Below are 15,723 nucleotides of genomic sequence, written 5' to 3' on the forward strand. Positions count from 1 at the left end.
GCACACTATGGAGGAACAGTGCACCACGACAGACTCTCATTGTTGAGAAGAGAAGGCTGCTCCACAATACACGCGCACTGCGACGTTCGGTTGCCCTATTTGTGACTTGGCCTGTGAGTGATGTTTTCAGGCTAAAGTAAACACAGGTGTTTGTTTGAATCGCCTTACAAAAATCGAAACGTGAAAAAAAAATACAAATTACAAATTACAGCCATCGATTAAGAGCAAATATAAGCTGCACGAATGTCTAAGAATCGTCAGTAACATAGAATATAGGCCCCCGCTGTTTGACGACAGTTTAAGCCGTAAACATAGGGTGTATCAAATTAATAGGAAAACTTACGTGCATGAAAGTTTACAACAATACAAGAAACAACGTCCAGTAAACGTGGGTCGGCAAGTGAGCTGTTTGAGAGATGATTGCCAATATGTGGTTAAAAGCCGCCAGTGACTTCGATACAAAATATTGCCCTAGATAAATACTCTAAAACAAAAAACGAAGCACTGCGAAGGAATTATCCGAGTGGGACGGAAATTGATAAAATGATTACAGTTTCAGTTTATTTAAGAGAAAAAGCTTAACAAATAAAGCAAGTCAATAACAATGGTCCACCTCTGGCCCTTATGCAAGCAGTTATTCGGCTTGGCATTGATAAAGTTGTAGGACGTCCTTCTGAAGGTATATCGTGACAAATTCTGTCCAATCCAACTGGCATATCAGACTGTCAAATTCCGAGCTTGTCAGTGCTACATAAAGTTCTCAATTTGGGAGAATTTGGCGATCTTGCTGCCCAAGGTATGGTGTGGCAAGCATAAACACATGCAGTAGAAACTCTCGCCATGCAAAATGTAAGCCCAAGATGGCTTGCTATGAAGGGCAACAAAATGGGACGTACTGCTGTGTTGTAAGGATGCCGCAGATGACAACCAAAGGCGTCCTGCTATGAGACAAAACGTCACCCCACACTATCACTCCTGATTGTCAGGCACTATGGTAGACGACAGTCAGATTGTATCCCATCGGTGTCCAGCGCATCTTCAGACACGTCTTTGCTGATCATCGGGGCTCAGTTCAAAGCGACACCTCATCACTGAAGACAATTCTACTCCAATCGACGATATTTCAGGCGCCAGTGACCAGCGAAATCGTATTTGAAGACGCCCTGGGCAATGGTGGGATACCAACCTGTCACCTGATATACGGCCCGACAGCCAGGAGTGTGGTCTGGGGTGCCGTTTCATTTCATAGCAGCAGCCCTTTGTCATCCGGGGCAGCCTTACAACACAATAGTACGTCGACGGCATTCTATGCCCCGTTTTGTTGCCCTTCACGGCAAGCCATCCTGGGCTTACATGTTGCACACACCGAGAGTTTCCAGAGCTTGTCTTTGTGCTTGCCAGACCCTACCTTCACCAGCAAGATCGCCCGATCTTTCTTCAGTTGAGAAATTTGAAGCAATATGGGCAGGGTTCTCCAACTAACTACGGATTTTCACGATCTAACGCGCCAGTTGTACAGAAATCGGCATGATATCGCTCAGGAGGAAATCCAAAAACTCTATTAGTGCATGCGAAGCCGAATAATTGCTTGCATAAAGGCCAGCCGAAGACCAATGTGTTGTTTTATTGCTCAACTTGTGAAATTCTCTCTCTTGAATAAACGTTCAGTTTTTCTGAGCTCATCATTTGTTTGTCTGTAGTACCTGTAATTCACACTTACCGATTTCCGCCTCATTTGAATAATTTCTTCGTGTTTTTCTTCTTCTTTTCCTTTAAGGTAAACTTTTCGCTTAAGTTCACTCCTAAATGGGCTCAAATTTCACGCATGACCCATTGTTAATGAAAGATGCATGATGGAGCTCCGGCACATTTTGTTACTGATGTAAGTCGACATCTAACGCGCCAATTTGGGTACAAGATGGATAGGTGGAACTGAGACTTGGATTTTGCTATCTAGGTTCATGTTAGAAATGAGTGTACAGCACTCCTGTTGATACAGTTCAAGAACTGAAACAGCGATGTGCACAGTCTTGTCAAGCTTTGCGAACTGATCCGCGGGTGCTTGAAAGACCTCACAACTCACTGCAGAGATGAGTGCAGTATTGCATCCAAATGCGAGAACAGCATGTGCAACACCTCCTTCAACAGGTACCAGTGTACATTAAATTTTATCATGTAACCCACTGAAGCACTATTGTACTTCGTGGCGATGGGCGAAATCTGAGTCCTGTTAAGTGTGGACTGAATCGCAAAGTTTACAGTTCACAACGTTTCATACTGAAGCCTGTGATGGCTCGTAAACACAAATTCGTAATTCTATCTTGTCTACTGGAACGATTTTTTTCCTTTGCCATTCTTTACTATTAATTGTAGTATGTTCTGAAAATAAACTGATGATGCTCTTCTTGGATATACAGCCAGATAATGTAGTCATCTCGGCACAATATTTCAACGAACCAACTGTCCACAGTCTTAAGGTGAGTATGCTGATGCACAATCTCGCCGGAACTGAGTTTTCAACAGAATTGGTCGTGGTGTATAAAGGAGCTGCATATTCTGGTGGAAATTCATTTCCTGCATGGTTGTGCATCGACATACTCACCTGAAGATGATGACCAGTTGGCTCACTGAAATATTGTGTCAAGATAACTATATTATCCAGCTGAGTATCCAAGAAGAGTATTATTAGTCATTATATCGGGAAAGTCTTCGTAATCACGTGAAAACACTTTGACAGTTGTTAAGGAACAAAGAGCGAGCCAAATCTGCAGGTGCAGTGTCTAATGGTGAGTATGTTGGAAAGGTACAGTGCCTTGTGGTGGTGCCTCTGAAGCCCAATTATCACGATAAACCTCTAATATTTTATCTGTACTTTGCCATCCCAAATGACTATCGAATATGTAAGGCGTCCTTGGTAGCACAATACTCTTACACGAATAAAAAAAATGGTTCAAATGGCTCTGAGCACTATGGGACTCAACATCTGTGGTCATCAGTCCCCTAGAACTTAGAACTACTTAAACCTAACTAACCTAAGGACACCACTCACATCCATGCCCGAGGCAGGATTCGAACCTGCGACCGTAGCGGTCACGCGGTTCCAGACTACATGAATAATCGTGTAGGAATTCGGTTAAAGGATGCCATATTTGAGGTTACGATTGATGGCTCTTTAAGTGAGTCAAAGTGATATAAGTGATATTGGTGCATCAGTTGAGCAGCAGTGTCTCTGTATATGGTAGGTCGCGGAGGACGAACACAAAAGGCATCTACATAGCGTACTTGACGAAAATAGTAGGTCTACTTATCACAGAGATACACTGATAAAAAATACCTGGACACCTATCAGGAACATTAATATGATGTATCTCCGCATTTCGCCTTTATGAAGACTTGAACTCTAGTGGGGACACTTTTAAGTCTATATGTCTGTGGAGGAATGGGCACCCCTTCTTCCTCAAGAGGCTAAACCAGAGAAGATAGATATGATAGACACTGGGGCCTGGAGGGAAAACGACGTTCTAACTCGTCCCAAAGGTTTTATTTGGGTCCGGGTCGGAACTATAGCCAGTGCAGTCCATTTCAGGAATGTTATTGTCCACAAAGCGCAGCCTCACAGATGCTGCTTTATGACACCGTGTATTGCCAACCTGATACAAATAGTCATCGTCTCCAAGCACTTCCTTTATTGTACGCAGTACACAATTTTGTAAAATAGCTTTGTACCTTTCTGCATTTAACGTTAGGTGAAATATGAGAACCACACCCTATCCTCGAAAACACCCCTATACCCTGACACCACCTCCTCAGTACTTCACTATAGCACTATACTTGATGGCAACTTACGTTCTCCAGGCATTCGCAAAAACTAAAACTTTGCATCGGATTGTCACAGGCTACAGCGTGATTTCCAGCCATCCGCTGACCAACAGTGTCACTCTTTAAACCGTCTCAGGCCTTGCTTAGCGCTGACTACTTAAACGTGTGGCTTATGAGGGCTCGACCATTGTAGCATATTCTTTTTAACTCCCTATGCACAGTCATTATGCTAGCTGGACTGCTGATAGCACTCTGGAACTGACGAGTGATTCCTTGCGCTTAATTTATGTGAGTTTTTACAACATCCCTTGCCGATGCCTGATTGCCCTTTCCATCAGTACTTGGGGTCTGGCTGGTCTTGGTTTAGCTGTGATTGTGCCTTTGCATGTCCACTTCACAATCACATCACCAGCAGTCGACTTGGGCAGCTTCAGAAGGGTTCAAACGAACTTGATGTATTTATTATTGAGGTGACATACAGTGACTAGTCCACGTTCGAAGTCACTGACCGAACTCTCCTGACCGATCCACTGTACTGATACAGGTTCTCTGCTAACATCACAACACTCCCTGGCTCCTTTTAGACAGGCAGTTTCACCTCTAGTGGTCAATTACGCATTACATAGGTGTGTCTGTGTACTTCTGATCAGATAGTGTATATTTCCTGACAATCTCTTGCTCTAGGCACCTAACCCAATCGATAAAATGGCTACTGAACAGGATCGGACTATATTAATATGTCCATTTTGCTACCACAAATTTAACTGCGAGAGCAGTAAGTCAGCATTCCTATTCAATTACTAACTCGTGGTTATTGTCCCATAAAGATGCCCTGTGGCCCACAGTGACATGTTATCCACAATGTTCAAATAAGAGTGTCACATATTGCTATTGGCGCTTTGCCAAAACTGGAAAAGAAGTTCCTATTAATGTATGGCTTGAAACCAATTCCTGTTGAGATACTGACCATTTTACCTCTGACAAGCAGTTATATAGTATTTGCAGGGTTCACCAGAAATGGCGTAGTAAATTACGACAATATGCATGTGTGGGCAGATACAAATCCTCTATCAGTCACAGACGAATTAGTATCGTTTCAGTATCAGTGTATGGGCAGGAACTGTCGTTGACAGACTCATGAGACATATATACACTTTACGAAACAGATGAACAGTTGCTGTTTATCACTGATTTCTGCATGATGAATTATCATTAGTATTGGAGGATATTGCCTTGCAGGAAGACAGCAACTGTGGTTCACGTATGACGCGGCATCAGCCCATTTTCTACGGACCGCGCAACAGTACCTCACCGCAGCGTTTCGTGGGTGGCACATTAGTCAAAGAGGTCCAGGAGCAAAGCCTCCCCATTCACCAAACCTGAATCCATCAAAGTTCTGGCTTTTGGGACATTTGAGGGCATTGGTGTTTGTCCAACCCACTGATAATCCACAGACATTACAGGAGCATGTCACCAATGCATGTGACACAATCTGAACAGATTCAGGTGTATTTGAAAGTATGTGTGATTCACTGTGAAGAAAGGCTGAATGATGTGTCAGGACGTATGATAACCACATAAAACATTGCCTATAATATCTACTTCTAGGTAACAGACAAGTGGGAATGAGAGGACAGACTGGCACATATCTCAGCTTGGAGTGGTTTCCGGACATAACGTTATGATAACTTTTCTTTCAGGTTTGACCAGTAGGCCTACTACCTCCTATAGGAACATGTGACAGTTCTTTTTTTTTCAAATAATGTATATTGAGGTTCAAAATGGCTCTGAGCACTATGGGACTTCAAATGCAGGTTCTCTACATTTTCTTACTAGTATTCATCGGAAAGAATATCGTCTTCCCTTCAGGAATCACCAAGCATCTCTGTAATACTTGCGTGTAGTTTAAACCTATTGGTAACAAATTTAATCCGACCTGGCGTGGATTCTAACCACTCGAGCAGTACTCAAGAACAGGTCACACTAGCATCTTATATGCGGTGTCCTTTACTGATGAACCACAGTTTCCTAAAACTCTCCCAACAAAGTATGTCCACCATTGGTGTCCCCTACCACAACTGTCACATGTTCATTCCGTTCACATGACTTTGCAATGTTACATCCAATTTTTGAAACGACGTTACTGTGTCAAGCATTGCACTACTAATGCTGTGTTCGAACGTTAAGGTTTTATTTGTCCTTAGCGTACGCATTAATTTACCTTTTTTTCACATTTAGGATAAGTCGCCATTCGGTACACCAAATAGAAACTTTTCCTGAGTCATCTGGTATCATTCTAGTCACTCAGCTTCGACACCTTCCCATACACGACAGCATCATCAGCAATCACTGACTGATGCTGAACCTTCCCGCCAAGTCAATGTAAATAGAAAATAATAGTGGTCCTATCATACTTCCGTGGGGCACTCCTCACGATGCCCCTGTCGCATTAGCATTGACTGACACCTGCTTGAAAAACTATACAACCGCGTGTGCTGTCAGCTTTCATAATGACAACATGTCATTTCAGCAATTATTTGGTAGATGTGCTCGAGTGCACATGGAAAAGTATTCCAGTATCAACTCCTTGGTTGAGAGCGATCTGAATTCACTTCTCTAGGTAGAATTTGTGTTGAACATCCACTCGGAGGATATTAGGAAAGCTGTTAGGTAGCCAGTAGAATATCTTATTACGGTGTCCTGATATTTTGAGATGTCCTCTACACAGTTCTTGACATCATATGGCATTCCTTTAAATCGACCTTTTTTGTTGTTCTGGGCATGGACATGATGAAGACTTTATGCTGCTCCATATAATAAAAGGTAGCATATTCTCTAGATTCTCCCCCCATGAACCATGGACCTTGCTGTTGGTGGGGCGGCTCATGTGCCTCAGCGATACAGACAGCCATACTGTAGGTGCAACCACAACGGAGGGGGTATCTCTTGAGAGGCCAGACAAATGTGTGGTTCCTGAAGAGGGGCAGCAGCCTTTTCAGTAGTTGCAGGAGCAACAGTCTGGATGATTGACTGATCTGGCCCTGTACCACTAACCAAAATGGTATGCTGTGCTGGTACTGCGAATGTCTGAAAGCAAGGGGAAACAACAACCGTAGTTTTTCCTAAGGGCATGCAGCTTTACTGTATGATTAAATGATGATGGCGTCCTCTTGGGTAAAATATTCCAGAAGTAAGATAGTCCCCCATTCGGATCTCCGGGCGGGGACTGCTCAGGAGGATGTTGTTATCAGAAGAAATAAAACTGGCGTTCTATGGATCAGAGTATGTAATGTCAGATCCCTTAATCGGGCAGGTAGGTTAGAAAATTTAAAAAGGGAAATGAATAGGTTAAAGTCAGATATAGTGGGAATTAGTGAAGTTCGGTGGCAGCAGCAACAAGACTTCTGGTCAGGTGAATATAGGGTTATAAATACAAAATCAAATAGGGGTAACACAGGAGTAGGTTCAATAATGAATAACAAAATAGGAGTGTGGGAAAGCTACTGCATACAGCACAGTGAACACATTATTGTGGCAAGATAGACACGAAGCCCACGCCTACCACAGTAGTACAAGATTATATGCCAACTAGCTTGCAGATGATGAAGAAGTTGATGAAATGTATGATGAGATAAAAGAAATTATTCAGGTAGTGAAGGGAGACGAAAATTCAATAGTCATGGGGGACTGGAATTCGATAGCAGGAAAAGGAAGAGAAGGAAATGCAGAAGGTGAAAATGTGAATAATGTAGCTAACACTTGGTTCAAGAATCACGAAAGAAGGTTGTATACATGGAAGACGCCAGGAGATACTGCAAGGTTTCATATAGACTATATAATGGTAAGACAGAGATTTAGTAACCAAGTTTTAAACTGTAAGACATTTCCAGGGGCAGATGTGGACTCTGACCACAATCTATTTGTTATGAACTGTAGATTAAAACTGAAGAAACTGCAGAAAGGTGGGAATTTAAGGAAATGGGACCTGGATAAACTGACAGAACGAGAGGTTGTACAGAGTTAAGGGAAAACATAAGGGAAAGAAATACTGTAGAAGAAGAATGGGTAGTTTTGAGGGATGAAATAGTGAAGGCAGCAGCAGATCAAGTGGGTAAAATGATGAGGGCTAGTAGAAATCCTTGGGTAACAGAAGAAATTTTGAATTTAGTTGAAGAAAGGAGACAATATAAAAATGCAGTAAATGAAGCAGGCAAAAAGGAATACAAATGTCTCAGAAATGAGATCAACAGGAAGTGCAAAATGGCTAAGCAGGGTTGGCTAGATGACAAATGTAAGGATGTAGAGGCTTATCTCACTAGGGGTAAGATAGATACTGCCTACAGGAAAATTAGAGAAACCTTTGGAGAAAAGAGACCACTTGTATGAATATCAAGAGCTCAGATGGAAACCCAATTCTAAGCAGAGAAGGGGAAGCAGAAAGGTGGAATGAGTATATAGAGGGTCTATACAAGGGCAATGTACTTGAGGACAATATTATGGAAATTGAAGAGGATGTAGATGAAGCTGAAATGGGAGATATGATACTGGGTGACGAATTCAACAAAGCACTAAAAGACCTAAGTCAGAACAAGGCCCCAGGAGTAGACAACATTCCATTAGAACTACTGACAGCCTTGCGAGATCCAGCCGTGACAGAACTCTACCATCTGGTGAGCAAGATGTGTGAGACAGGTGAAATACCCTCAGACTTCCAGAAGAATATAATAATTCCAATCCCAAAGAAAGCAGGTGTTGATAGATGTGAAAATTACCAAATTATCAGTTTAATAAGTCTCGGCTGCAAATTACTAACATGAATTCTTTACAGATGAATGGAAAAACTGGTAGCAGCCAACCTCGGGGAAGATCAGTTTGGATTCCTTAGAAATGTTGGAACACATGAGGCAATACTGACCCTACGACTTATCTTAGAAGATAGATGAAGGAACGACAAACCTATGTTTCTAGCATTTGTAGACATAGAGAAAGCTTTTGACAATGTTGACTGGAATACTCTCTTTCAAATTCTGAAGGTAACAGGGGTATAATACAGGGAGCAAAAGGCTATTTACAATTTGTACAGAAACCAGATAGCAGTTATAAGAGTTGCTCTTGGAGTGATAAAATATTCTATTCTCAGTTCTACTATGTGTCTTTGCTGTGTAGCTGTCCTGCAGAATAAGAAAAATGATCTCTAATCAAAGGTGCCATTTTTCTACAAAAAAGATAGGAAAATCCACACTTTCTTTTCCTCTCCACACCCCAGGTATGATCTGTCTATTCAAAAATCTCATTCCAAACATACACTACACAAATCAATCAGCTCAGATGCAACAAACTCAAATGCAAGATAGACAGAGCATTATAATTTGCTATACATTACCGCAAAAATGCTACAGCTGTGTGACTGCTGAATACACATCTGCTCTAGGTGTCAGACAATAGGCAACTTTCTCAACTTTTAATTAGGTCAAATTGGACAATGCTTTGCACTCTTACAACAATGCAGTTAATTACTACATCATCTGAATAATGGGCCAGTTGTGACCTAGTTCATTTTATGGTTTAATAAATATTCTCGTCCACCTTTGCTGCTTTCTGTAGTCACAGTGGCTGTTTACTTTACTGTCTTTCCAACAATATACCACATCTTCTGTAGCTGACAAGCTTCTACCTGCTATCACAGCCACAAGCTGTTACCTCAAATGCCAATTAAATATGGAACAGATAACACACACCATATGAAACAGATAACATACAAACCCATCATTACTTTAAACAGTATTCGCTGTTTGTGAATGTACACTATTATGTGCACTACTTCTGGTGTGGACTGATTTCACAGAAGTTATCCTCCCAGGAAATGCTAAATTAAAATAGTTGGATGTGTTAAGATTCTTTATTTAAAACAGACTACAAAGTGCATAAGATTTACAAAAACGTGGTTCCTCACAGATACACTGTTACGCGTGCGCACACACACACACACACACACACACACACACACACACACACACACACACATACACACACACACACACACACACACACATTAGGTTCAGTTTTGTGACAAAGGCAAGCACACTCGGTTCTACTGTCCAAAGATTCAGGTGCACACATGTGACAAAGGTATGAAAAACTCTCATTATACAGACATTACAATACAGTTCATTTTTCTTTCAATATTTACACGTCTTCCAAAGAAAAATAGAAGGTGAGAACTGAATTTCACATGTATTTAATCTTCTACACTCCAATTCTTTCATGCAGCATCTAAAGTAGAACCCTTTCCAGTGATTTGGTAATTTGATTAGCTAGCTGGTTGGTCCCATCAATGTGTTCTAATTCAAGACCCCCATCAGGAATCTTTCCCTGATGTAGAAGTGATGAACTTCTATGTGCTTTGATTTTCGATGATATGTTGAGTTTCTGGACAGTTTTACTGTACTTGCATTGTCAACATACAGTGTAGATGATTTTACTTATTTTAAGTTGCAATCAGTTCATACAGAAACCTTTTTAAACAGATCAGCTCCTTTGCTCCTTCACTGGCTGATATTATTTATGCTTCCAAGTAGATGCTGCTACTGTCTGTTGTAATTGACTGGTTGATGATACATATCCGTGATTCATAGTTGTAACAACACCTGTCGAACATCTCATGTCCTTGTCAGCACCATAATTAGCATCACTGTAAATTTTCAACCTCTCTTTGTTGTTGTACTTAATTCCACAGTCCACCATATTCTTCAAGTACCTAAACATTCATTTTACTTAAAACCAGTCTTGAACTGTGAGATATTCCATCACACTAGCTCTGTCTTGTTCACTGCAAAAGCAATGTTTGGACATGAGAATGTAGTCAAATACATCAGACAACCCACTGCCTCTAAATATGGAACTTTGGCTATGATCTTCTCTTTGACAGTAGTTTCGTCATGTCCAATTGAAATAGAAACTCCATTAGACTCATCCATCCAAACCTTTTCAGAAATTCCTTTGTGTAGTCTTCTTGGTTCACTGCTATTGACCTGTCTTCATTTTGCTGTATCTTCATACCCAAGAAGCTGTTAGAGACCCTCTAATTGTATGAAACTCCAGCTTCAACATTTTCATGAACTCTTAAATATCTGCTCTGTTGCTGGCCACATAGATTGCTCCAACAGCAGAAGAGACATGGATCAGCATCACTGTTTTTAAATCCAGCCTTCATCATGAAGTCTAGGAAACATTTGTTCCACCAATATGGTGCCTGTTTGAGACCATACAGACTTTTCTTCAGCAAATAAACATGCCCAGTACCATCTACAAAACGTTAAGGTTGTTCCATGTATACATCTTCTTCGAGTACACCATTTAGAAAAGCTGTTTTGATATCAAACTGGTTGAGCTTCAATTTCACTGCAGCAGCTATTGCCAACAGAGTTCGAATTGTATCATAAGCATGACAGGGCTGAATGTTTCTTCATAATCAGTTCCTTGTCTTTGTACATGTGCTGTGGCCACAAGGACCCTTGAACTGAACTTTCCCATTTTCTGTGGTTTTCTTCTGTAAGACCCATCCATTTTGCAAAATCTGTACATAACTTGGACGCTCAACTAATATCCAAATATTATTCTCTTTCAGGGACTTTAATTCTTCATGAGTGGCCCCCAGCCACTGATTTTCATTGCTAGACTACAAAGCTTCTGCTTGTGAGCTTGGATCCTCGTCCCTGGTGATAGGAGTTCCAGCCATGTACACATAATCTCCATTAGTCACCCATTCTGGTTTCTTCTTCTCACGTTTACTCCTGCATTGATCACTCAAAATTTTGCTTTCTCCAAAACTTGATACCAAATCCAAATCTTCCTCATCCTAATTACTTTCTCCAGAACTCGATGTTGTCTCAAAGTCTTCTTCCACTTTACTTACCCTTTCTGTTCTCTCATCATGGCTGACAGCTTCTGATTCCTTTTTCTCATCAGAAGTTTGATTAGGCTGACTCTGTTGAACAGTGTCTTCACCAACAACTTCAAATTCACCAGCACTGGTGCACAGATTGCATACGGCTTCAGTCTTGAATTTTACATCGTGACTTAGCACATCTTTTATTTGAGATGCAATCCAGACCATATAGCTGTCTCTGTCATTTACATACCCTGCCAGATGTCCAAGCACAGATTTGTTGTCAAATTTTGAACGAAAATTCTAATTCACATGCACATAACATTCTGTTTCAAAGATTTTCAGACGATATAGCATGCTTACTGGTCGTCCATAGCACAGTTCATACGGAAATTTGTTTTCAGTAGAGGGCTTCCCAGTGTGATTTAAAAGTTATGCAGAAGTAATGCATCCTTCCGCCCACAGTTCCTTTGACAGTTTTCTAGGGTTCAACACAGAATGTGGACACTCTACAATAGTGCAGTTTTCTCTTTCTGCAACACTGTTTCACTGTAGTGTGTAAAGTAGAGTGATGCAATGCTCTATGCCTCTGCTTGCCAGCAATTCTGAGACTTCCTTGTTATTGAACTCTCTTCCTTCATCACACCTGAACTGTTTAACAACATGACTATTTGTCTTGGCATCATTCAAGAAGTGTTACAAGACTGTGCTGACTTCACTGTTCTGCTTAAGAAAGAAAATTTTACAAAACTTGTTAAAATGATCTTTGAAACATATGTAATACAGAGTTTTTCTGAGAGACTCTGGAGACATAGATCCATTTATGTCAGCATGGATTTGTTCACCTGTAACCATTGGTTGATTCATTCTATTCATGAATAGCAGTGCATACATTTTTCCGAGTGTATGTCCATTCTTCTTTGCACCCATGCACATTGATGTTCATTTGCTTCAAGATCCATTTCATGTGCTGTTTGTGTTGATGTCCAAGAAACGTATGGTAAACTTGCAGCATATCTGACAATGTCACTGAATTCACTAGAACTGGCTGTACTGGTTTAACAACATCCATGTCAAGAACATAGAGACCATGGCTGACATGACAATCAGCATTGTTTGCCCAGTCATTTTGTCCTCAATTTCAGCACTTTTGTCATCAAGTATAGTATAAAAACCTCTTTGCACAGCTGCTTTGATGGAAAACAAGTGAGTACTCGCTTCAGGAACATAAAGTACATCTTTCAATTTACCAATTTTTCTGGCACTATGCAACTGCATTTGAATTTTCACAGTTCCGTGACCGTGAGCCAACATTCTCACACATCTTTTCCCAATAGAAATCGTTTCAGTGATGGCAAATTTTGTATATGATATGAAATATTGTTTACTTGAAGCGATGTGATTTGAGGCACCACTGTCACAGTAACAACTGTCAATTCCAACACAGTTTTCGACTGAAGCACTGAAAACGTGTGACAAAAAATGCAACATTCTTTTCCATGTTCTTTTCAGAATGATTGATTTGAAGATGTTATCTGTCTCTTTTGTTGGACACTCTGCTGCCCAGTGGCCTGCCTGCCCACATTTGTGACAAGGAAATCTTCGTTTCACGCGGTGAATATTCGTTTTCGGTTTTTCACAACCGACATTGTCACTTTTATTTCATTGAATTTTCTTTTTAGGGCAACTGTGTGTATCAAATGCAGCTGTTTCAACCATACTTTGACCATACAATTCAATTGTGCACTATTTTTCAATCAAAAAGTTCATGCTTTGATTTTCAGATGGAACTGTGTCCCACAGGTCCTTGAAATTGTCATACTCTTTGCCTAGTGTGGAGAGAATTCAGCCATTTAAAAACCTTTCAGACAAAACATTATTATTGTGCTTCTGCAGTTTGTGACTCAAATCCATGGAAAGCTTCAGCAGTTTTGCGACATGTGTGCTAATGTCCTCTTTGGTGTCACAATGAATACGAAAAAAATGCTTCTACCAACACATTCAGATGTTGGGTACTGCACTGTTTGAATTGAGCATTTAACATCTCCCAAATTTAACTTGCATGGGAGAATGTTAAAATGGTCTCAGCAACAGATTTTTCTAACACACTTGCTGGTAAATTTCCTGCTTTTGCATCATCTTTCAGCCACTGCTGATGTGCTGCCTTTTCCTCCGTAGTCATATTGTACAGCAGTTCAGGGCACTTGTATGTAACGTTTACGATGTCTTCAAGCATATATGCTCGCAACAGCATCGACACATGCCATTTCCACTTTGCCCAGTCTCTTCAGGTGTTTCAAGGTTTTTCCACTGATATTTTCTTATCACCAACACCAGCTACCATTTTCATTGAACACACAAACAACAAGCAAATTCATGTTATCTTAGTCACAAGCAAAACCAATTACTTTGCAGCTGTTCACAAGCAGTCTGGGCCCATAGTCTGTTAAGATTATTTGTTTAAAACAGAACACAAGGTGCATAAGATTCACAAATTCACAAAAACATGGTTCCTCAGAGATATGTGTTACACACACACACACACACACACACAATAGGTTCAGTTTTGTGAGAACAGATGAGCACCCTTGGTTCTGCTCCCAAAGATTCAATTGTACACATATTACAAAGATATGAAAAACTCACATTACACAGATATTACAATACATTTCATTTTTCTTTACAAATGCATAACTCTTGATGGTCAGCTGATCCTCCTGAATGGGAGTCCAACATCTTTCCACCACCCAGCTCATGTGGAGTATGGTCTAATAATTATTTTACCTAAATTGAACCCTTAGATACTGAACAGGCATTCAGACTACAGGTGCATTAATGTATACAGACAAAATTCAATAACAAACCAAAAAGTTTCCATTAAAGTTATGAAGCATATTCAGATTTTACAGTCAGTAATGAGATATTTTGATGAATGACAACCAACAATGAATGTTGTACACATACAGAAATAGCTGGTACTTAAATTTGCATTTTAATCATGTCATCAATACTAAGGAAGCTGCAGAATAAGAATTCATATTTCTTGGCAACTTGTCATTGTCAGTTTTAAAACTGAACCACTTGTTTTCAAACATTGACGAGGAATGAAAAACTGTCTCATCTTTTTGAATGATAATTGATTTCTTTGGCTTGAATAATTCATTGATCAAGGTACAAATCATTGCTTGCAGTATTATATGGAGTGCAATTTATGACTTTTGGTTCGACATATTTCATAAAAAGTTAAGACAAATTTTATTATATTTCTTTTGTGTGTCTGCTACCATCAACTAGGCATAAAGGTTCTTTATTGCATCTCTGAGTTCTTATGTTGAATTTTTCTGTTTCTATTTTATTATTGTTTTCTTTTAGCAGATATTCAAAAGGCTGCAGATATTATTAGTAATGAAAATCAACGTCATGATCAATACTACTTTGATAAAAGTGGATGAAGTTATTCATATAAAAATACTGCATGCTTTTCAGACTATTGAAGCAATATCTGAAGCCATCAAATCAACAGTGGGTTGCACATTGTTGGAAGTGGAACCTGGAATTTCTACAAACAGAACAGTTGTAAGTTTTGTTGGACCACCAGATGCTGTTGTGGAAGGAGCTGTTAAAGCTGCTAAGGCTGCAGCTCAGCACATAGACATGGCCCTTCACACAGGTACAGAAACAGAAGATTTCTTTGATCATCATGAGTTTTGGTAGTAAGAGTGCAGAGACAGTGCATTTCATAAGACAACATTGGCATAAATGTCATTAAACGTAAATATAATTGTTTCACACAGATTAATGCAGAAAACAATGGTTAGACTGCTAATCTCCATGGTGTCTGAGTTTTACAGTTGATTTGTTGAACAACAAATGACTGAAGAGTAATATCACTTACACCCAAGGGATATGAAGCCTTGCAAACAAAACTACTTTTGACAGTTGAATTAGTTTGACATCAGTGTAATGTGGCATATTTTTTTTAGTATTCCAACATGTTCTGTAGAATTAAACTTACC

General features: G+C 40.1%; 1 protein-coding gene across 1 annotated transcript in view; it reads left to right on the plus strand.

Annotated features, from left to right (window-relative positions):
* LOC126271206 (formimidoyltransferase-cyclodeaminase-like) overlaps positions 1 to 15,723 on the plus strand; it is a 102,544-nt gene that overhangs the window by 15,022 nt on the left and 71,799 nt on the right. The window contains exon 2 of the mRNA XM_049974132.1: positions 15,194 to 15,377. Within this exon, the coding sequence (XP_049830089.1) occupies positions 15,194 to 15,377 (184 nt within the window). The remainder of the gene's footprint in view (positions 1 to 15,193; positions 15,378 to 15,723) is intronic.

Source organism: Schistocerca gregaria, chromosome 1 (assembly GCF_023897955.1).
Source record: "Schistocerca gregaria isolate iqSchGreg1 chromosome 1, iqSchGreg1.2, whole genome shotgun sequence".
NCBI lineage: Eukaryota > Metazoa > Arthropoda > Insecta > Orthoptera > Acrididae > Schistocerca > Schistocerca gregaria.